At 47.4% G+C, this 22818-nt stretch overlaps 2 protein-coding genes across 3 annotated transcripts; one reads left to right on the top strand and one right to left on the bottom strand.

Annotated features, from left to right (window-relative positions):
* The first annotated feature begins 11953 nt into the window (after nucleotides 1-11953).
* On the top strand, nucleotides 11954-13732 carry LOC114706052 (interferon alpha-inducible protein 27-like protein 2A). Its single transcript, XM_028888273.2, is given in 5 exon segments — nucleotides 11954-12033; nucleotides 12144-12173; nucleotides 12892-13053; nucleotides 13517-13583; nucleotides 13585-13732. Coding segments are annotated over 5 exon segments (387 nt in total). The 5' UTR covers nucleotides 11954-12026; the 3' UTR covers nucleotides 13706-13732.
* A 2661-nt stretch (nucleotides 13733-16393) lies between these two features.
* LOC114706055 (interferon alpha-inducible protein 27, mitochondrial-like) lies at nucleotides 16394-22178 on the bottom strand. Of its 2 annotated transcripts, none has more exons than XM_028888277.2 (6): nucleotides 22021-22178; nucleotides 20968-21118; nucleotides 20051-20182; nucleotides 18089-18118; nucleotides 17051-17212; nucleotides 16394-16654 (listed from the first exon to the last, which is right to left on the bottom strand). In XM_028888277.2, exons 2-6 carry the CDS (start codon nucleotides 21083-21085, stop codon nucleotides 16572-16574), a joined length of 525 nt encoding a protein of 174 aa, XP_028744110.1. In that variant the 5' UTR covers nucleotides 21086-21118; nucleotides 22021-22178; the 3' UTR covers nucleotides 16394-16571. The 2 variants fall into 2 exon arrangements, with proteins under 2 accessions (XP_028744110.1, XP_028744111.1); XM_028888278.2 differs by lacking the exon at nucleotides 22021-22178 and adding an exon at nucleotides 21941-22019.
* Nucleotides 22179-22818: the final 640 nt, after the last annotated feature.

Raw genomic sequence — 22818 nt, 5'->3', positions numbered from 1 at the left:
TGCTTTTGTGATTTTTGTGAACATTTTGTCTGTTCTAATTGGTTGGTTATGGTTGAATCCAACATTCCATGTTCCCTATAATTGTCTGTGTATTCTCTTCCAGTGGGGAGTGAGTAGGTCTGGTGTCGTGATTGTTAATGTTGTGAAACGGCTCTCAAGAGGCCTTGGCGGGTTTGGACCAAGGTGCCCTTGCGGTGGATGAGGCACATCATGCAGATGCAGCAGAGGGGCTGCGGCATGGAGTGATGGAAACGCCATGCAGACACATGTCCCTGTGGAAAATTGTTATTATTAAAGGGGGGGAGGGATGGAGGGGGAAGGAGATAGGGAGAGAGAAAGAGAGGGACAGAGACAGAGAGGTGCGCACTACCTCTGGTGAGAGAGGGGAGAGAGAGAGGGGAGAGGTTTTTTTTTTTTTTTTTTCCTCTAAGGAAGCTTTAACATAAGATGACATCAGGACACTGGGTGGGTCCCCAAGGGCTGGGTCCGAAACTAACAGTGATAAAGATTTTATACTTTGAAAAAAAAAAGTCTCTAAGAGTTATTTGATCTAATACAAGCATCTCCTGCATACATCCACCAGAATGTGGGCTCTACTGAAGAGGACCCAAAGTCACCACACAGGAACACTTGATTACTCAGATCGGAATGCTCCTCCACCCTCCACAGTTACAGGTAAGCAGGAAGTTCCCATGATGACCTGGCTCACACAGCTGAAGCCAACCCACTAGTCAAATGAGACCCCATGTCCATCTGCCTGCTGGTGGGGCAGCCCAGGAAGACTGATGCACAAGAGGCATCCCTGGGATTTTGATCATCTTAAATTCAAAGCAGTGATGGGAAGACATTGGAGCCCAAATCTTGTGGGTCTACAGCCCAAGAAATTTCATTTATCTCCAGACCAAATAAATAAATAAATAACTTCTCACCTCTCAATATATATTCAACGGGAATATATATTGTTCCCGTTGGTTAATAAATAAGCTGCTCTGGCCTATGGCAAGGCAGCTTAGAGGTAGGCAGGAAGTCCAAGGAGAGAGACAGGAAAGAGAAAGGTGGAGTCTAGAGAGACGCCAGCCTGCTGCCCAATGAGCAATATGCAGACCAGCAAAGCCACGTAACACATGGCAAAACATAGATTAATAGAAATGGGTTAATTTAAGATATAAGAACTAGCTAGCAAGAGGCCTACCATAGGCCATTATAGTTTGTAAATAATATTAAGCCTCTGAGTGATTATTTTATAAGTGGCTGTGGGACCACAGGGTGGGGTAGGGTGAGACCGGAGAAAACTTAGAGCTACAAGAGCCCCCTCCTATCTACTTACTCCCCCTTCCCCAAGAGATTCCCTTTAGGTACTCCATGGCCACACAAGTGGTCCAATTCTATGGACCTGCTGTTCCCCAGGAGGCCTCTTGGGATAGGACCCAGGGATAGGACTGCTCCATGGAGTCCTCAGAAAGGGCCACCATCTGGCAGTGCCATTAGGCCACAGATGACCAGACAGGAAATAAGTGATGTTGCAGACATGCTCTGGACCCCAGTGCCTGCCCTCCTCCAAGCAGTTCAGTTTGGGCCTAGGGTCTCCAAAAAAAAAAAGAAAAGAAAAAGAAAAGTACTGATGTGGGAGCGGTCTCAGGCAAGGCAAGGAGTTACTGGGTCAAGGTTTGCTCCACAAGGGACACAGGGCAGACAAGCACTCAGAGTGGCAGGAATAGAGACCTGAATGCTGGGGTGGATGCCTGGGCAACAAGATGCCATATAGCACAGAAAGCCTCCCGGGAAGAGAGGGCTCTGTTACCCTAGCTGCCATGTCCCTCAGTCTCTACTGCCATCAGGTAGGGCTCAGAGGGATCAGCATAGATAGGAAGGTCCCAGCCCCACCGCTTTGCCCCACAGCCATGGTCAGCAGGGACAGTGGGAGTCAGAGCAGTGAGGACCGCAGCAGAAAGGGGGCCAAGGGGGAAAGAACCAGAATTCACAGGGAAATGTGATCTGGGCCTGGCTCAGGGCGGGAGCCTCTCTTCCAGAAATCGGAATGAGGCCTCCGAACAGGTGTTCTCTAACTGCCTCGGGCTCCAGCTGACACTTGGCTTGATACAGCCCCTTTAGAGTTCGAGGCAAGGGAGCAGTATGGTCACAGCCCTGAAGCCACTCACCCCCAGTGCCCATGGCTGCTGCCCCAAACCAGAGCTCCCTGCCTCTGGAATGCAGATGTGCAAGGAGGAAAGGCTGGGATCTGGCAAAGCAGCCCCCTCCCCTCCTGACGCCTCAAACTTCAGAGCATCCCACAGGGAGAATGTGGGGGTGGTGAGAAGCATGGTAGGGACAGGAGGGAGGGAGGGAGGGAAGAGGGGAAGGGCAGAGAGGAGAGGAGGATGGGGGGAGACAAATGAGAAAGATAGGAAGGAGAAAGGGGCAACAAGAGCCCATGACTCGACCTTGAGCAAGACCTTGGTCTCTGAGCCTCAGTGTCCCTGTAGGAGGTGAGGCGGCCCTGAGGCCTATAGGCCTCAAACCTGCCAGGGCCCTGCCCTCAGTGTAGGGGAAAGACCGACCCAGGACTCACACCATCCCTCCTGCCCCTCTAGATCCAGTGCTTCTCAACCTTCCCAATGCTGCAACCCTTAAAACACAGTTCATGTTGTGGTGACCCCCCCCCCAGCCAGAAAATTATTTTTGTTATTACTTCATAACTAGTTTTGCTACTGTTATGAGTCATAATGTAAATATTTGATATGCAACCCCTGTGAAAGGGTCCTTCAGCCCCAGGTTGAGAACTGTTGTTCTAATCCTCACAGTCTACACAGGACACGTTTTGTTTTCTGGTTTTTTTTTTTTTTTTGGAGACAAGGTTTCTCTGTGTAGCCTTTGCTGTCCTAGAACTTGCTCTGTAGACCATGCTAGCTTTGAACTCACAGAGATCCCCTTCTCTCTGCTGGGATTAAAGGCATGTGCTACCACTGCCTAGCTAGGATACCCTTTTTTCATCTGTCCATGATAATAGGACTGAGGAACCCTGTGAATACCTCAGAGGGCTGGCTCTCTCCATCCCTGCCATCCAGCCAAGGCCTGAGCACACAGGTACTGGAGTATGTTCTCTCCACAAGAATTTAATTGGGAGATCCCCAAGCCTTCAAGCTGAAGGGGCTATGGGCTTGGCATGACTCTACCTCCAACTCACAAGAGACAGGACACCAAGGATAAAGGTCAGTGTTGGGCTTTGAAGGTGAGGGCTGACCCACGGTCTGAGAAGGTCTACCCAGAGACCTCACACACATCCAAACTCCTCCTCTTTCTCCCTTAGCACAGACTTACCAGTAAGAATCCAGGGGCCTTGAGGAACAGCCCAGGGACTCAAGGAGGTAGAAGAAGCCCAACAGAGGGCCTTGAGTCAACAGATGACAAGTACTCAGTGTCAAGAAGGATGGGATGGGACCCTAACAGGATGGGTAGCGAAGGGAACCTTCTATGAGATGCAAAGTCTGGGGAGTCTTGTGGCTCCGTGGGCAGGGACAAGAGACACATGGCCAACTAAAATACTGGCCCAACAACCTCAGGCAGGTCCTGGCTTTAAAGTGCTCAAGTGATCTTAGAAGGGGAGTTGAGGGAGTCCAGCTCCCACTTTTTGAAGGGTTCTTAGGTGTAGAAGAGGGGGATAAGAAAATATCAGCTGGAAAGAGACCTAGCCGACAAGAAGAAAGAAACACAGGATAGTTTCGGGAGGGCCTGGATCAATACCCAACAGCCTCATCCTTTATTGAAAAGGGATTTTTATAATGGCACAGCACTTCAAGGTAGGAGAACCCAGCTGTCTAGGCTCAGCTCCCCAAGAGCAAGCTCCCCACCTCAGTGTGGGGGTGGGTGGAGATGACATGACAGACGCTCCAGTCCTCTTCCAGTCACATGTTGGGTACATGAGCTGCTGAGTTCAAGGTCCAGAGAAGGGAGAAACCTTAATGCAACAGAAAGACCTCTTCCCCTGGGCCACGCAGAAACTTCAGAGGCCTAAGCACAGAGAAGCCTGGGTAGTGGTCAGGGCAGAGACAAAAACCAGTTACAAAAGTGACATCCCAGCTAAAATGAATCCTATGGCCTCTGAGGACCTCAAACCCCAGGCTCTATGTTTTATGGGGGCCTCAAGGTAGATGCAATCCAGGCAAGGTCTAAACCACTAGGTTCACTGTATGAGAAGAGTAGCCCCTAGGACTGCCCCCACCAAGAATGCCCCCTCCTGAGACTGCTCCCTCCCAGGGATGCCCCCAGGAGGCACAGGGTGGAAAGGACACTGCCAACATCTCACCAGAGTTTTACCCACTAAAGCATATGGAGAGAACTCTGTCAGCTAGCAAGGATTTGGGTATGTGGCCTGAGGCTTCTTATACCATGCCTAGGCCGTGACTGGACCCAGGTGGGAATGGTTTCACCTCTCAGCCAGAGTTCACATAGCTGGGAAGGTGCAAAGGCTGGGAGGGCCCACAGCTAGCTGGGGAGAACTTCTGGCTAAGAGGGCAAAACCTGTTCCAGGCACAGGACTGGGCATGGCTACAGACAATTGGGAATCAGAGTTATGCGTGGCTAGGGAGATGTGGGTATAACCCTAGGGCATGCCAGCACCCAAGCCCTCCCTAGAGACCCCCCTCAACCCCACCCACCCAAATCTCACCTAACATAGAATGCCTGAAGAGTCTGGGTGGCCCTTCTCTCTGAGTCATGTCTCTCTTATGTACGGGGTAGGTTTTGTCTGCTAATTGTGGGTCTATGGTATTTGCTTGGCTACATGTGTATTTGTAAAAGATGTTTTGTTTTTGTTTTTGTTTGTTTATTTTAAGACAGGTTTTCTTTGTGTATTCCTGGCTGTCCTGGAACTAGCTCTGAAGAACTTATAGAGATATGCCTGCCTTTGCCTCTCAAGTGCTGGGATCAAAGACATGCATCACCACTGCCTGGCTGTAAGAGATCTTAGAGTGTAGTTTTCTTTTTCTGAAATGCTGGTGTCAGATCTGAGGGTCAGACTGATACTGATATCATGGTACAAATTAGAAACATTCTCATTTTCTGAAAGAGCTGGCATAAAGCAGGGAGAATTCTTCCTTGTGTGTCTCATACATTTCACATTGCATCCCTCTGGGCTTGGAATTTCCTTTGTGATGCACAATTTAATTATGAATTAAATTTACCTGCTACATACAGTCGGGACACATCATGGGCATCTGTGCCTCCAGGCTATGTGGAGGAGGAATTGTTTTGGCCTCTGATAGCAGACTGCCACTGTCTTCTTAAGTCAGGTTAACTTCTCAGTGACTTTTTCCATTTATTTATATCATCAAATTCATAGCATAAACGTGCTTATGGCATTTCTTTCTAGTCCTGTTTAATGTTATGGTGACTCATTCCTGATGGTGAATTTTGTTTCATCTGTTATTTCATAACTATGCTAGCAACACTTAACATTCTTGACTTTTTCTATTACTTTTTTCTATTTTTCTTACTTGTGCTCATGTCTTCTCCTTTGATTTAACTGAATCTTGTCTCCTGGGGTGTGCAGGTCCCTCATTTCTATATGAAATAATGCACTTGAGAAAGATACAGAAAACTATGCTGATTAAGTCAATTAAAAGTGCATGAGTCTCTCATATATACATATATTGTACATATATATATCTTAAGCTCTTGTTTCAAAACAATTTTTGAAAAGCATTTAGGATTTTCTGTTGAATAATTTATTATCTGAAATCAAAACTAGTATGGATACAAGCTATTGATTCATTGTGTCATCTGTTTTCAGGGTTTTTGAGCATATACATATTATTATTTTATAATTTATTTAACTTTATTTTATGTGCATTGGTGTGAAGGTGTCAGATCTCCTGGAACTGGAGTTACAGACAGCTGTGAGCTGCAGTGTGTGTGTGCTGGGAATTGAACCCGGGTCCTTTGAAAGAGCAGGCAGTACTCTTAACCACCGAGCCATTTCTCCAGCTCCACACGTGCATATTACAATGCAGGTTGTTTAGTGTTCTTTCGTTTGTCTTTTGGATGATAATTTGAGCAATGCATGGTATAAGTAGAAGGATATGCCATCGGTCTTCCCTACAGGCTTGACATGACCGGGGCTCTCCTGAAGTAGGGTGGCCCTGAGGACCTACAGAACCACTGGTTCACGGTTTTATCAAGGAGATAAAGAGACCAACACTGGTGATAGCTATGTCCATGGTAATGAGGAGGTTAACAGCCCTTCATGAAAGAAGAGAAACCCCTCACCTGTGACTCCAGCAGCCAGCTCTGCCCACCCCTGCCCCATCTGTGTGTAACGCTGGCCGTACTAAGTGATCATGAGGGAGTGGTCCTTTTGAACTGCCCATGCTCCCATAAATAAATAGTTCAGTAAAATGAACTTTTCACCAAGCAGAACTTGACAGATTATGAACTGCCATGTGGGTGCTGGGAATTGAACCCAGATCTTCTGAAAGAGCAGCCAGTATTCTTAAATGCTGAGCCATCCCTCCAGCCCCTTACAAAGTATCTTTTAATTTCATTTTTTTTTTTTTTTGTTTTTCGAGACAGGGTTTCTCTGTGTAGCTTTGCCCTTTCTGGGACTCACTTTAGCCAGCTGCTCGAACTCACAGAGATCGCCTGCCTCTGCCTCCAGTCTGATTAAAGCTGCGCCACCCCCCGGCTTAATTTCATTTTTTAAAAGTGTGTTCTCATGTGACTTTGAATTAATAATTATATTTCTTATCAATTAAATTTTAGATCAATAATACATTTATAAGCATCAAAACAGTGTGTTATTGTTGCCAGAAGAGACAAGTCTTTGGAACAGCACAGGAAATTTCAGAACTAGTATCCTAGTACACACACACACACACACACACACACACACACACACACACGCACGCACACACACACACTCACATGCAATACATACACATATGTATACACACACACCAGTACCTGAGTTTTGAACAGAAAAATGGAACATAAAATCAATGACAAAATAAAGATCATAAAAGACACCAAAATAACAACAAAAACAACCCAGGTTGAGCATTCTGGTGCATACTTATAATTCAGCACACACAAGGTTGACATAGGATGAGCTCAAGTCATAGGCTACCTTGGGCTACATAGCAAGACTCTGCCTCAAAACAAACAAAAGCACCACAACAAAAGCAGACAATGACGGTTGGAAAAGGAATTTTTACCACACATGTGCCCAGATTAAGGCCACTCATGTATGATTACCATGGGAAAATATTTCAGTTTTGAAATTTTTACTTCCATGTGCATGCATGTATGTGCCACATGTGTGCCAGTGGGTGAAGAAGACAAAAGTGGTCAGTGGTAGACTACTGAAGTGGGAGTCCTAGGCAGTTGAGAACTGCTTGCCACGAGTGTTGGGAGCCCAGCTCAGAGCCTCTGGATGGGCAGGTGCTGTCGCACACTAACAGGATCTCCAGCCAGCCCCCAACATGTCACTAGAGAACTGGTACAAGAATAAGAAAAGAAGCTGGGCAGTCTTGGCTCACACCTTTGAGCCCAGCATCTTTGAGGCAGAGGTAGGTGGATCTCTGTGAGTTTGAGGTCAGCCTGGTCTACAGAGTGAGTTCCAGAACAGGCTCCAAAGCTACACAAAGAAACCCTGTCTAAGAAAAGAAAAGAAAAGATGGGCTAGAGAAAGGGCTCAGTGGTTAGAGCACATATTAGTGTCCTTCTTGCAGAAGATCTGACTTCAATTCCCAGCACCCATGGGAATCAGACAACTCACAACTGCCTAGAACTCCAGCTTTAGGGAGCTGACACCTCTCTTATCTCCTTGAGCACATATAAAAACACATCCATACACTTTTAGAAAAAGAATAAGGGCAAGGCAGTGGTGGCTCGTGCCTTTAATCCCAGCATTCAGGAGGCAGAGGCAGGCGGATCTCTGTGAGTTCCCAGTCTACAGAGTGAGTTCCAGTTCTACAACAGCCAGGGCTTCACAGAGAAACCTTGTCTTGAAAACAAAAAAGAAAGAAAGAAGGAAAAGATAATTCACAAAGTAAGTTCAGAATAAACCCAATAAACTTAAAAACTATTTAATCTCACTAGAAGTAAAAAGAAATGTAACTCGAGTAACCATTTCAGTTTTAACCTATTACTAAAAGTTGGGTTTGTTGTTTGGTTGTTTGTTTGACTTTGTTTAATTTTGCTATGCTGGAGATGGACCCCAAGGCCTCCCTAGGACTAGACAAGAGCTCTAATGTTGAGCTACACACCCAACCAACAGCAGCTTTATTTGATGACAAAGCTCAGTGGTTTTAAGAAATAGATGAGGAAAGGCCTCCCACATGCTTGTATGAGAGTGTAAGTGTGGTGGTTTGAATGAGAATGGCCCCCAATAGGCTCACATATTTGAATTTTGGTTCCAAGATGGTAGAACTGTTTGGGGAGGATTAGGAGGCATGGCCTTGTTGAAGGAGGTTATGTTACTGGGGTAGGCTTTGAAGTTTCAAAAGTCCATGGCTAGCCAAGCTAGTTCTCTTTCTCTGCCTCCTGCTTGTGAATAAGACTTAAGCTCTCAGCGGCTGCCCCAGTGGCATGCCTGCCTGCATGTTTGCCTGCATATCTGCCTACTTGCCTGCATGCCTGCCTGCATACCTGTTTGCCTGCATGCCTGTTATTATGCTCCACCCATGATGGTCATGGACTCACCTCTGAAACTATAAACCAAATAAATTCGGTCTTCTATAAATTGCCTTGGTAATGGTGTTTCTTCACAGCAATAGAAAAGTAGCTTATACAGCTTATTCAGTGCCAGAAAGTGGGCTATTGCTGTGACAGGCCTGACCATGCTGTCTTGGAAGGAATGTGGAAAACTTTGGGACTTTGGACTAGGAAAGCTCTTGAATGACTTAAGTGGGACTATTGGACCATTCCAAGAGGAGCCTGGAGCAATGTGGATTATGGAGATACAGCTTAAGAGGTTTTGTAGGGGAAAAATATTAAGAACTGGGCTAGAGACCAGTCTTGTGATATTTTGGCAAAGAATGTAACTGTTTTTCTCCCTTGTCCTAAGGGTATTCTGTAGTTGGAAGTTTTCCTGTGTCCCACCCTTCTCACAGCGACTTGGACAAGTAAACACACAGAGGCTTTTATTACTTACAAACTGTATGGCCTAATGGCTCAGGCTTTTTGCTAGCTAGTTCCTATAACTTAACCCATTTCTATTAATCTATAAGTTGCCACATGGCTGTGGCTTACTGGTATTTTCACATCTTGCTTCTCATGGTGGTGCTGGCATCTCTCTCCCCTCTGCCTTTCTTCTTCCTGTCTTCCTCTTCAGTTTCCCACCTAGCTATAACCTGATATTCCTGAGGCCAAAACCAAAGACTTTTGAACTAATTTCACTGGCAGAGGAGATTTCTTCAGATGTGTGTGTGTGTGTGTGTGTGTGTGTGTGTGTGTGTGTGTGTGTATGTATATCTTGTTTAATTTTTATTTTTTTAAATTTTTTTATTATTATTAAGAGATTTTCTATTCATTTTACATACCAACCACAAGATTCCTCTCTCCTCCCACCCCTCAGCCTTCCTCCCCAACCCACCTCCCATTCCCACCTCCTCCAAGGCAAGGCCTCTCATAGGGACTCAGCAGAGCCTAGTGCATTCAGTTGTGGCAAATCCAAGCCCCTACTCCTGCACCAAGGCTGTGAAAAGTGTCCCACAATAGGCACTGGGCTCCAAAAAGCCGGCTCATGCACCAAGGACAGGTCCTAATCCCACTAGCAGAGGAGATTTCAAGACAGCCTGATATTGATTCTGTTGCATGGTTATTAGTGATCATTCTACCCCAGATCTACATTGGAAAAGAGCAAGTCAGTAAGCAGCACCCCTCCATGGCCTCTTCATCAACTCCTGCCTTGAAGATCCTTCCCTGTTTGAGTTCCTGTCCTGACTTCCTTTGATGATGAACAGTAATGTGGAAGTGTAAGCTAAAATAAACCCTTTTCTCTCCAAGTTGCTTTTGGTAGTGGTGTTTCATCATGGCAATAAGAACCCTGTTTAGGCCAGAAATCTACCCTGTTTCTGGAGATCAAGAGCACTGAGATGCAGGCTCACCTATAGGAATATATAACCAGGAAATACTGGTTATATATTCCAGTAATACTGGTGCACCAGGATGCCAGCATTTCAGCTTAGGTAACTTACAAATGCCAGTATTAGAACTCACACCCTTAAAGGAGAGACAGGGACAGTGAGATAGCACATGTTCCCAGGGCAGAATTTTAGGTGGTAAGCACAGGCATTCTGGAAAGGCAAGTGTGTAGAGACTGAATGAGAATCACTGGTGGCGGGGCAGGGGGGGGGGGGGAGGGATGGCTAAAAGAAAAGATGAGACAATTTAGGCAAGAAGAGGAGGTTTCCAGATTTGAGATGTATTTGCAAATGTAACTAAATTTCGTTCAAAGTTATAGAAGCTTGTACCAAAAGTGTGATATCTTGTCTAAATTATACCTCAGTAAACTTGATGCCCAGGAAACAGCCCACATAGATCTAAACAGCCAGTTGAGTAGAAGGAACCATTTGCAAAGCAGCATGCACAGTGTAGTCAGAATGGGTTGGTAGTGGCATATTATACAGGAGACAGAGATGGAAGAAAATGCTCATAAATGTGTGAACAGTTTCCTCTAAAGGACATCGATGAAATTAGATACATTTTTGGGACCAAAGTTCCACGAGAGAAGAAGCTGTACCTTTGTCTGAGCCATTGGCAAGGGGGATTAACTCTTTAGAACCTTAACGATTGTGGAGAATTTCAAATATTGCAAGTCCAGAGCCAAATTCTCTTGGGACAACTTTAGCCCTTATAATAGCCATTCATTGTCCCCATTTCTACCTAACCTAACATCTTTGTGACCATTAGGCAAATCCTTTGGAATATACAAATGCCTGGCTCCCACCAACCTAAATGGGAGCCATCAGTTAGCACCCAAGTCCTCCAGTAGAGGCTCCCCCATCGGCGTTGACCCTCCCACTTCATGTCTTCACTAATATGTAGTGGTAACACCCGCATTACGGATACCTGTTCACCATGTCCGAGCGAAGGGCTGCGGATTAAAAATAGAGACAAGAGACATCGAGTCATTCACCATGGCTGAATGCCGAATGCCAAATGCCGATGCTGTTATTGAAAGAGGGAAGAAACCTTAAATACAGGCTTACAACACAAATGGAGGATCCCTGGAGGGCAGAAGTTCGCTACCAATGGTCTACATTCTAGACCTAATGTTCTACATTCTTGCATCTAAGTTGTTTACACCAAATACAGGATGCAGGAACAAAGAACCTCCGTTGAGCTCTCCGGTGATCCTTAGGTGAGAAGGAGACGGGCAGGGAATCTGAATAGAGAGGACATCTGGTCAAGGTCAGCAAGCAAGGAGGCAGCCACTCACAGTCAGGGGCCAGGGCCCACGGGGCCCACACTAATACATGTATTTTGAAGTGCCTTGGTTTATGGCTTTCTTGGTTCTACTACTGCAAAAAACCTCATCAAACTGTTACTGTGTGGAAAACACAAAATTTTAGGTAACCTTATCTAGTTATCCAGCCACAGCTCCACAATAAACTCTCATCCTCTTTCAGGGGAGAGAAGTGAATTTTGTGCCCACATTTTTCTCACTAAGTTTGTGTATGTATGTGAGTGGTTTTTGTTTCAGTTTTGATTTAATGGCAACCAGCTGTCACCTCTCTCTCTCTCTCTCTCTCTCTCTCTCTCTCTCTCTCTCTCTGTGTGTGTGTGTGTGTGTGTGTGTGTGTGTGTGTGTGTGTGTGAAGCGTCAGTCAGGATAGAAACCAATCTCAGAGGTAAACAGATGCCAGAAGAGCAGGTGCCTACTTCCTCTATTGCTTTCAAACATTTACCAGGACACTGACTCATTGCAAGGGGCGGGGCCATGTCCCTATTGGTTCAGAAGTAAGAGTCTCTCCTCTCCTCAGATTTAAGCCACTTCCTAAGGTTACCAGCTACCAACACATCTCACCATGTTAGGTGAGTAGCCCTCAGCCCTGACTGGGAACTGGGCTCCCAATGCAAGCCTGCCAAGAACTGACTGACATCAGCCAACTCTAACTTTTTCTACCCACCCCATTTCTCCCTAGGTACAGTAATTGGTGCTACAATTGGAGGAGGTATGTGTCTTGCACCTGCTGTGAGGAGGTGGGACTTTGGGCTTGGAGGTGGGCTCCACTCCAGCTCCGGCCTTCTTCTGGATTATGGAGCTGACTGGGTCTACCAAGGGTCAGAACTATGCTCTCTGCAGGCATGAGTTTAAGGTTTCCTGCCCAGTTTAAGATTTCCTGCCTCACTTCTCTTTCAGGCCTTACATATGATGAGCAGCAAGTAGAGAATTTGTTGAGCTGGGGAAGGGGAAGCTACTTAAAACAGCAAAAGTGGTTAATCTTACCCCCCACAAACCTGAGAGTTGGAAAAGTATGATGATTTCTCCAGTGTCACATAGCTTGGCAAGACTATTTCTCTTTCAGATCCTCCACAGACCTCTCTGCCTCTGCCTGGCTCTCTGCCCTATCCTCCTCCTCCTCCTTTCTAAAGATTTATATATTTATTATGTATACAGTGTTCTGACTGCAGGCCAGAAGAGAGCACCAGATCTCATTATAGATGGTTGTAAGCCACCATGTAGTTGCTGAGAACTGAACTCGGAACCCCTCCAACAGCAGCCAGTACACTTGAACTCTGAGTCATCTCTCCAGGCCCACCATCCTTCTTCTTTACCTTGGGAGCCCTTTCCATGTTGTTTAGAATAGATAGACCCCTCCCAAACAGTCAAAGAATTCTTGAGCGAATCTTTCCCCTGAGCCCATACCCACCCAGCTACTCTCCCCACAGTTGTGGCTGTGACGGCTGCGCCCTTAGCCCTGGGTGCCATGGGCTTCACTGGCACAGGAATAGCAGCAGCATCCATAGCAGCCAAGATGATGTCAGCAGCAGCAATTGCCAATGGGGGTGGAGTTGCAGCAGGAAGCCTGGTAGCCACACTACAGTCAGTGGGTAAGTGTCAGTCCAGGCAAGATGTCTGGAGAGCCAGCCAAGGAGGGCATCACCCTTCCTCTCCCTACAGTCCAACCTCTCATATGACCTATGTCTTCTCGTTCTGTCCCTACTGTCTGGTTCATTGTGAGTGAGGTTGGGGATTGATGCAGGGGTGAGGGCCACTGGATGGCAGAAGCAGGAAGGAGCCCTGGTCCAAGATGCATGCTACCTGGGCTCTGAACCTTCCCTACCTGGGTGTCCTTCTCCAGTGTGTTCCCCTCTGTACTGCAATGTAGAGAGGGTGTTCCTCGCGGGAGAACTCTCCATCCTATATCTCAGCTTACCCAAATCTGTCTTCTCCTTCTGGTCCGACACTTTGAATATCATTGTCTAAAGCAGAACCCTAAAGTTCAGACAAAAGGGCGGTGGGGCATCTCTAAGCCTTAGGAGACTGACTATCACTGTATTGTCTCCTTCCCAGGGGTTGTTGGACTTTCTACATCAACCAACATCATCCTGGGCACAGTTGGGGCAGCTGTCGGAGCTATGAGCACATGAGACTACACCTCTACCAGCTGAACCCAAAGCCTTTAAGGAATATCCAGGAGACAGTGTACCCCAAGATGAGCCTCCAAACCTCCCATTGAAGCCACTGAAAGATGAAAAATAAAGGTTATATGCTGGTGTGCCGATCTTTGCTTCTGGTGACTTTTTGAAGGGAGTTATGGACTGGCAGTTTTGAGACTTCCGTTTCCCCAACCAGACTGAGGCTGGAGATCAAAGGGAGGTGACAGGTTGTCCAACACACAGACAGAGGGTAGAAGCTTTGCATGGTCCCTGCCCTAGTGGAGATGGTCTGTGTGGCATGGGGGCTTTTTGAGTCCTTCTGGACCACAGTTGTTCCTTATTAAAGGTTGGGTTGACAGAGATTCCTGTCCAGAGGAAACATGAGAGGTAGCCAAGAACATTGAACCCAGAGCTCGTGGTCCTTCCTTATCAATGGTTCTGGATGTCCAGGGCTGTGAGCAGCACATACCTAACCCAAGGTACTGCTGAAAGGCTGACATGAACCACCAGGGAATGCACTGGGCTAAGCTAATGCACTGGTACCTGGGGAAAGAGACAGCATCAAAATAGTCAGCACCATACAGCATCCATAAAATTGAAAGGGAGGCTGAAATCCTTGCCTTATGTCCTGGGAACCTGACCACACCCTCACCCAAGGCTGGTATTCATCGCCCATGTGATTGGTGCATAATGCAGTGCTGGACAGAGTACACACTGATTTTGAGGCAGGAGGATCCTGGCATTTATGAAACAATTATGACACTGGACACTGTTCACTGCGGTGACAGGTACCAGGCACATTTACAGAACACAGAGGCAGGATTCTGATCTTATGAAAAGATCTGGAAAACTGAGACATGGAAAGGCTGCAGAAGTCTATCTGGGGAGCACACAGAGGGAGATAGGGTTGTGTGAGGGCATCTGTTAGGTCTGGTCTGATGGCTTGGTCTGCATCAGTCACTTCCAGGCAATCAAGGGGAGCCTCTGTTGGGTTATTGTCTGGCAGCAGGCTGTCTTACAGAAACAGGTATGGGGCTGGTCCAGGAGAAGTGACTGATAAGGCATCATTCCAGCATTGGATACCCACCTCTCTGGGGTCCCCCCTCAAGAAGGCCTCAACAGATTATGTGATGTTAGGAATAGGTCCTGGCCAAAGTCTGTGTGTCAGATTCATGATTAGCATAGCTGGAGTGGCCAACCAACAGAAACAGGATCAAGTCTGTTGGACAGAGAGGCCAATGGCCTCTACCAGGATCCCAATTCCGGACTAGGACACACTCCCCTTTGAAGTCATTTACATAGGACAGGATGCCCTTGTCCCCTCTTCCTTTCCTGGTCTCTCTGATATCTCCCTCTGGGATCTCTTTTATAGGTCTCTCTGAGTACTGCCAGGACTGCCCAGGTCAATCTCTTGTTTTGCATTTTTTCTCATATGGTCATAGTTACTGTTAACCTTTTGAGCAAGCTCCAATAATTGAGATCTATTTGTATCTGCAAACCCTTCTGACTTTGGAAGTTTCTTTCTACTACCTGGGGCTGACTGCATGAGAAAAGCAGTACTGGTTGCTCCCTGCTTTTCTGGCTCCTCTGGATCTGTGACAGTGAACCTCAGGTGACAGTCACAGAAGTGCTCTGGGAACCCAATAGGTGATTCCTGGGACTCATGGAATACCTCTCTCACCTTAGACACATTGGGAATTTTTCTAACAGCTGCTGTTGATCTTTGGAAAAGGACCTGAGAACAATTTTTCAGAGCCTCCTTACCTTGGTCAGTGTTGGAGTCTCAGTCAGGTCAGGCAGAGAGAAAACCCACTCTCTGGGGGCTTCACTGTGTGGCAGTGATCCTCTGCCAGGCCCAAGCCTGATCTGTCCCTCCCTTCAGCCATGAAGAGGGTGTCCAGGAGCTGTTGCCTGTCATCCCAGGTCAGCTGATAGATATAAAAATCTCTCTAGGAGATTAATGAGGGCCTGAGGATCCTCAGGGAATGGTGGGTTTTGATTCTTCCATTATACAGGTCACTGTTTGTGAAGGAGACATGAATTATGACAGGGGAGAGAGGAACCTTTGGGTCTTGGGTCACTGGGGGGGATGTGCCTCCCTTGGAGGGAGGATGAGGTCTGTCTCTGCCCACAGGGAAATCCCTCCTGGAGGTCCATAGCAAGAACCACTCTGCCTGTGTGGAGGGGAGGAGGGCCCAAGGTAGAAGACACTACCACTTCCATCTGCCCGGTGCGATCAGTGAACTGTTTTCCACTTCCAAGCATGGGCAAGGGCTGGGCTGGGCATACAAAGAGAGAAAATCATTTCCTCTAGTGGAGCTGCAGGACTGAAAGAATAGGTAGAGGTTTGGAGTTTCTCTGGTGACCTAGCTGAAACAGAAGTTTTGAGGGCAGGTCACCAGAAATAATCACTGGATGTATACTGCGGAGGTGGTACGAATAGAAACCAGGCTCTGGCTTTGAGATGAGTAGCTCAAAGCGGGATGCCATGCTAAAACTCCTCTTAGGGACTGAGCCAAGCCCCACCTGGCTGAGATCTGGGAAGTCCTTTAGGTCAACTTCTCACTTAGGATGGGTCCAATGAGAAGGTGACCTGCTCAGAGTTAAGGGATCAGGAGCAGGTCAAAGGGCAGCTTCTGTTTTCACATTTACATTCATTCCACCTGAGGACTCACCTGCACCATGTGTCTCTGTGACAAGATGGTGGGGGAGAGAGGTGAGCCTAACCCACCCATGCCCAGGCCGCAGAGAGGTCCCTGTTCAGCCTTTCCAACACAAACAGCACATGATGTGAAGAGAATGATAAGGCAGGCAGCAGAAATTGATTTTATTTCTTATTTCCAATTAGGCATTTGGCTTTAGCAGATTGTCCATGGGGGTTAACTGATCCCTCTCTGGGATTGGACAAACTGGGACCGGTCACCTCTGCTTCCGTGTCCCCTTCTCTGGACAGAGAAGGGCTACAAGTCTCAGATGCGCATCACACACCTCACCAGAGCAGATCCTGCAGAGCCCACGAGGAATTTTGATGACATGGAGAGTCCTGTGGCTCCTGGGGAAAAAAGAAAGGATGAAAATAGGAGGTGGAGTGAAAACTGTGGGGTCAGAGGGTGTCATAGTTGGCAGGGTCAGTCAGGATTGCCTGAAGCAGAGTCTCCACAGAGTCCTCTCTCTTTCCAAAGGCTCCAGGACCTGCATCTAGCCCAGTTTGTTTGAAAGGAGTAATTCCATGAAAAAACTCTAGGGAAAATCAATCCACCTGGGTAACATCACCGCCAATAAGGAAGAAGGCTGAACTTAAGGTGGATATTTGAGCCCTAGTTAAGCTGGTCATGGATACTCCCCCATCTCCTCCACCTCCCCTGCTAAAACCCAGCAGAAGCTTAAGCAGCAAGTGGGAAGCTGGACTATGTCTGCTCTCATTCTAGTCCTCTTCCCCGACACTTACCCACTGACTGCAGAGTGGCCACCAGGCTGCCAGCGGCAACTCCACCTCCATTAGCAATAGCTGACAAGGACATCATCTTAGCTGCTAGAGAGGAGGCAGCGATTCCTGTCCCAGTGAAGCCCACGGCACTCAGCACGGGGGGCACGGCAGCTACAGTCATGGCTGTGGGGAGAGGAGCTTTGTAGGTAAATTTGGAGAAGGGATCCCCAACACACTGGGTCTAACCTGGGGGAACTGCTGGGGTCTGGAGAAGGAGAGAATAAGTAGAGCAGGCTAGACCAGGGCTTTCCCTCTTCCCTCTTAGTCCTCCTGAGAGAAACCCAGAGAGCAAAGGTGTAATGTGAGGCATGAGGCAGGCTCGCCATGAGCCAGGGAGCATAGGAAGAGAGTAGATGTTGGTCACTGAAGATGGAGTCCTGGGCTGGCTCTGATTGGTAGCAAGACCTTCATCAGGAAAGGTGCTGTTGGGGCCTCAGTGTCTGTCTTGGTCTAATGCTGGGCTAAGAGAATGGCCCAAAGTAAGTGTTTACAGAAGATCACATCTTGCCCAGGAGACAGCAGAAGCACTGGACACAATGGTTGAGGCTGAAGGAGACATCCCAGAGTCCTGCTGTGTCTCCAGTGAGCATGTCAGGAGGCAGCAAGCTGATGGTGCCTGCATAGCATGTCCAGTACATTCCAACTCTCTGCTTCTCTCAGCCATACAGCACCCTGGAAATCTCTAAATGAGCTCCACAAGCATGCTTTTTCAAGGAAATAATCAGGAGCTCAGAGGAGTGTAAATATATCCACCAGGCCACAAGGTGACTATTTTCACACAAGGTGGTGGGTACCTGCTGAAGATGTGGCCTCTTTGACTCTTCACTACACTCACTGCTTTCTTTAGTTCCTTCTTTCTGGCCACTTCCTTCATCCCATCTCCACCCTTACCCCACCACCTCCAGGGAAGCCTACTGGGACAGGATGGGCTGCTTCCTGACTCCCTGCATACAGGAGGGGCTAGGAGTAGACTGGCACCCCTTCCCTGAAGATACTTACCTCCCCCAAGCACAGCCACAGCAGCCTTGGCTAGAAAGAAAAGAAGATCCTGTGTGAGGATTGCCACTGTCCCACACCCCATCCAGCTCCCAGGAAGGAATGAGCCCCATCTGTCTCTCCCTCTCCCTGAGGGAGAGGACCCAAGTAAGTGCCTTTGTCTGCTCTGAGCAGGCACTGGCAGCTGGTCTCTGGAGAAGGCACACCGCTCAGATGGATTTTGCTCGGTTCTTCCATTTTCACATGCTTGCTGTTTGCCTGCCGTGGGGGAGTATGTCTGATGCTATATTTTCTTATCTCTGCCCCACAATGCAAGTTAGGTTCAAACAAAATAAAATAAAAAAATGCTGGGGATACAGGCTGGTAGTAGAGTGACTGCCCTGGCTTCCATGAAAAAAGACAAAAAGAACACTATCCTTGTGGGTATAGCAGGAAAAAAATGTGGGTAGCCTCTCTCAGGGATCATACATACTGGCATAATAATTTAGGACTCCTGCACAGCTAAGGCTCCATCATGGTCTGGAGCATAGCATCAGACATGATGCTTTTGAAACCTCAAAGCCTACACTGAGTGACACACCTCCTCCAACATGGCCACACCTCTGAAATCTTCCCAAAACGCTTCCACCAACTAGGGAACAAACAGTCCAATATATGAGCCTTTGTGTTCCATTCTCTAGCTACCATGGTGGGTTCTTCCCTTCAGGATAGGGCTTCTAATTGATTAGAAGCAGGGTCAGTATTTGCCAGTGTGGGTTATCACACACTCTCCTTGGCCACATAGGAGGCACTGAATCTCCAGGGTAGAGAGAGCTGCTTCATGGAAGGGTCTTCTTACAGCCAGGTTAAACACCGGTGATACAGACATGTTATCAGAACACTACTTGAGACACATGCTTTGATGAACTAAGGTTCCCCATCATTATTTTCTTCTCCAGGAAGTCTACTCAGATCCTCCTTAACACAACTACTCTAGCTGTTGAGGTAGCATGCTGAGCCATTTTTAGGTACTTATGGGCTCAGCTCACAACATTTTGAGCCCCAGGCAGCATATAGGATCTTGGTCCCCTGAAGCCACAAGGGCCAGGATTGAAAACTCTAAAGCTGGTAGTGCCAGAGTTCAAAGGTAACCTCGAGAGCTTAGCCAGCTCTCCAGTGGCCTGGGGGTAGAGGCAGCCTTGTATATGCAGGTACTGAGTGGCCAGGAGGGCTCTCTGGAAGGGATGTGGACCCAGGGGCTCAAGAACATGGTTAGAAGGCATTTGCTGCTCACTTGTACTGGAAGCAGAGGAGGTGTTGGCCCAGGCTGTCTGGGCCATGACCTGAAGGCCCTCCCAAATAAAGGGGTGCTATCTGACTGGGACCCAGAATGCTGGGCTCAACTGATGGCCACAGAGCTAGCCAAACCTTCTGGGGGTTGTTTAGAACTTCAAGCCTGGGCTTCTTCTCACCATCACCCCCACACCTTTGAATTTCCTTTCTATTTACTGTTCCTAACAGAAAAAAAAAAAAAGCCCTACAATTCCTCCTGCCCAGGGCCTTGGAACAATAGTCCTCACTGGTCAATGAGGAATAATATTGACAGGAATGTGACTTGCACCAATAATTCCAGCACTCAGGAATCTGGCAGAAATATGGTCACAAGCTTAAGAACAATCATCCTGTGCTACTTATAGCCTCCTGAACTAGTCTGGACTATAGAGTGAGCCCCATCTCCAAAATGGAAGGCAACAATGTTATTGTCCTCTGAGGCCATTAGAACAATTTAAGGAACTTATTCATGTAATAGGCTAGCAATTGAGACCTGAATGCAGGCAATGAAATTACTCAAAAAAATCTACTGATCTTATATTTTCTCTTCTGGATTCCCTAACCCTCTGAATTTCTGACAAACAGAAAATCAAGCAAGCTGTGGCTTGTCTTAGTTCTCCCAAGGAGAAGTGTCTGATATGCAGGGCCAGTTACCTCCAGTGGGGCAAACAGCCAAGACAGAGGCAGGGCACCCCGATAGAATGGTGCCAACCTTCAGTACTCCCAACGCAGATCCAAGCACAGATGCTCCTGAGCCCAGGGCAGTCTGGGCTAGCAGGTTGAGCCCTGGGTGGAAGAAGGTCACAGTTCAGGGAGAGGTCCATGAATATCCCCATGAAATGCCTGCTGTGGAGTCTAGAGAAACCGCTGAGTGTGTCTGCCCTGGGGACAGAAAGGAAAAGAGCACTAGCTGCAGGGAGAGATTGTGTGTGCATTTACAAGTTCAGATCTTCTAGGTGGTTCTAGGGACACTGGGGGACTCTTAGGAGCCTCATTCTTAGTGTGAGAAGAGCCATGGAACAGACCAATGTTGCCCATTGTGAGCTAAGAGCCATGCAAATGATAAAAGTTGTCTGCAGAAACACACACACACACACACACACACACACACACACTCACAGAAGTTGACACCAAAGGCTGAAATTTGCGAATCAAAGTGAAGATATGTGTGAGGAGAATAAATAAAGAAAACTGTTGGGGCCTACACAGGCTGGATGAAGGACTGAAGTGAAGAATTTATTTAAATTGACACCCTGGCTTATAGACCCAGAAGGACAAACAGCAAAAAGAAACAGAAAAAAAGTGAACTCTGGTGGTGAATCCAATGGACATGAGAAAAGAATATAGGGCCCAGCTTCAGCCCCCGGGAACTGCAATCTCAGAGGTGAACCTCATCAAGCATGTAGGTCTGAATTTTTAGGGACTCAAAGTCCAGGACCATACCAGAGTTTTGTCTCCCTCAGGGCTCTCTCAGACATAAGGCCATGATGGAAGTGTGACAGTGTGCAGGATGTTGCACCCACCATAACTATCCCCTGGCTCCCCACCCTTGACCCTTCATGGGCACTCACCCTGTGAGGCAGCTAGAACGGTGCCAGAGACTGCCCCTCCAGCTTTGCCCATGGCTGCTGAAGCTGTTATCCCTGAGACCAGGGAAGCCACCAGTGTGCCTGTTCCAAACAATGCCATGGAGCTCAGTAGAGGTTCCAAACAGGAGCAAGCCTGTGAAAAGAAGTGAGTCTTTGGGTAGGAGATTGGGGACCCAGAGGTTGATTTCCACCAACCAATTGAAAACCCTGAGGGGCTTCTCGGTGGATAGAGAAGCTGCCCAGGGTTGGTGATAACAGTGGGCCTGTTTCCTGTCTTGGGGTGCAAAATCCTGCCCCTGTTGAATAGATCGGAAATCAGGAATCATTTCAGACATGCAAGGTTTTTTTCCAGGGCAGAAGACTCAATGTCAAAGACGCACAAACCAGCCAGGTCCAGCTGCTTGCAAACTGCAGGCTCTAACTATGCTGCTCCTAACACTGGAGCTCACCTCATCTATTCTCTAACCTGTAGGCCAGGCTGGGCCTCAAGTCCCTTCCTTCTAGGTAAACATCTTTGATGATAGGTACCTTTGTGAGAACAAAAGGAGAATCAGAGTGTAAGGATTCTGTCCTTAATTACATCACCATCCTGTGCCGGTGTCCCAGCCTAAAAAGCGGGTGGGCCCTCTGTGATCCCCTTCTCTTTTGCTCTCTCCTTCTGTCTGTCCTCTTTCTCTCTCCCCCCTCCCAATAAAGCTCTAAAGAGGTAACTATGGCTTGTGATTCTTCCGATCAGCACTCTCCTCTGCCGGCAAGGCCGCGGCCACCCATGAGCAGCTCTGATTTAACCAACACAGAGAGGCACTGTACTCTCGCCTCCCTTCAGACTCTGTGGGCCTCTGCCACCTAAGGTTAGGGGTTTCAGGAAGGAGCCATCTCCAGCCACAAGCACCACCATTTAACCAACAGATGGGACACAGACCACCACCCAAAACAACCCCACCCTTCCACCCACCCCCGGCTGGATCTTAGATGTGTTTCTGGAAAATCAAGTTCTTTTCAGAGTGGAAAATCCACTGCGGGTTGAAGTCATACCTAGACATGCAAGGCATCCAGTGAGTTGGTTTCCTTTCCCCCTTCTTCTCCCCTCCTGAAAAAATCCACTCTGGTTGAAGACACACCCAGTGGTGCAAGGCAGCCAATGGGATAGATTTTGTTTCTTCCTGTTCTCTCTGGTCCTGGAAACACAAAACAAAACAAAACAAAACAAAAAACCCCTCTGGTTGAAGACACACCCAGTCATGGAAGGCAGCCAATGAGAGAGATTTTGTTTCATCTGCTCTCTCGGGATCTTTCTGGCTTGGAAACAATGTCCTGTTATTCTATAATTCAGTCTTTCTGAGTGTCACTGTGTTTGCAATGTTTTGTAACATGTTACTTCTTTGCCAGGGTTGATTTCCCCCCCACCCCCATGACAGTGGTGCAGTATAAACTTGAAGTAATAAAATTGATGCTCTGAAGATGTACTAATAATCTTGCTTAGGAAATATTAAGTTATACTAAGTGGAATTTAAGTAAGGAAGTGTTGCTTCCAATATGACTAGAAGGTATGTGGTATATAACCAGTTTTGGTGTAGAGTGTGGAAAAGGAAAGTTTGTACCATAGTTGAAGTTTAGGGTTGCTGAGAAAGTTTCTGCTATTGTTCACCAAGATTGATACCCCTCCCCCAATTAGTCTCCATTCCCATAACAACAGGAGACAACCCTGACTCACAATCAGCCATTAGTTCCATCCTCACATCAAAGATCATGCCTCTAAAGGGCAGCTCCAGGGGGCATTGCAAGGTCACAACTAGCATTGAGTCCTGCTCTGCCATCAAGTCCCCTGACCTC

This window comes from Peromyscus leucopus, chromosome 14, assembly GCF_004664715.2.
Source record: "Peromyscus leucopus breed LL Stock chromosome 14, UCI_PerLeu_2.1, whole genome shotgun sequence".
Lineage (NCBI taxonomy): Eukaryota > Metazoa > Chordata > Mammalia > Rodentia > Cricetidae > Peromyscus > Peromyscus leucopus.
The sequence above is the reverse complement of the archived record's forward strand: the minus strand, read 5'-3'. Positions and strand labels throughout refer to the sequence as shown.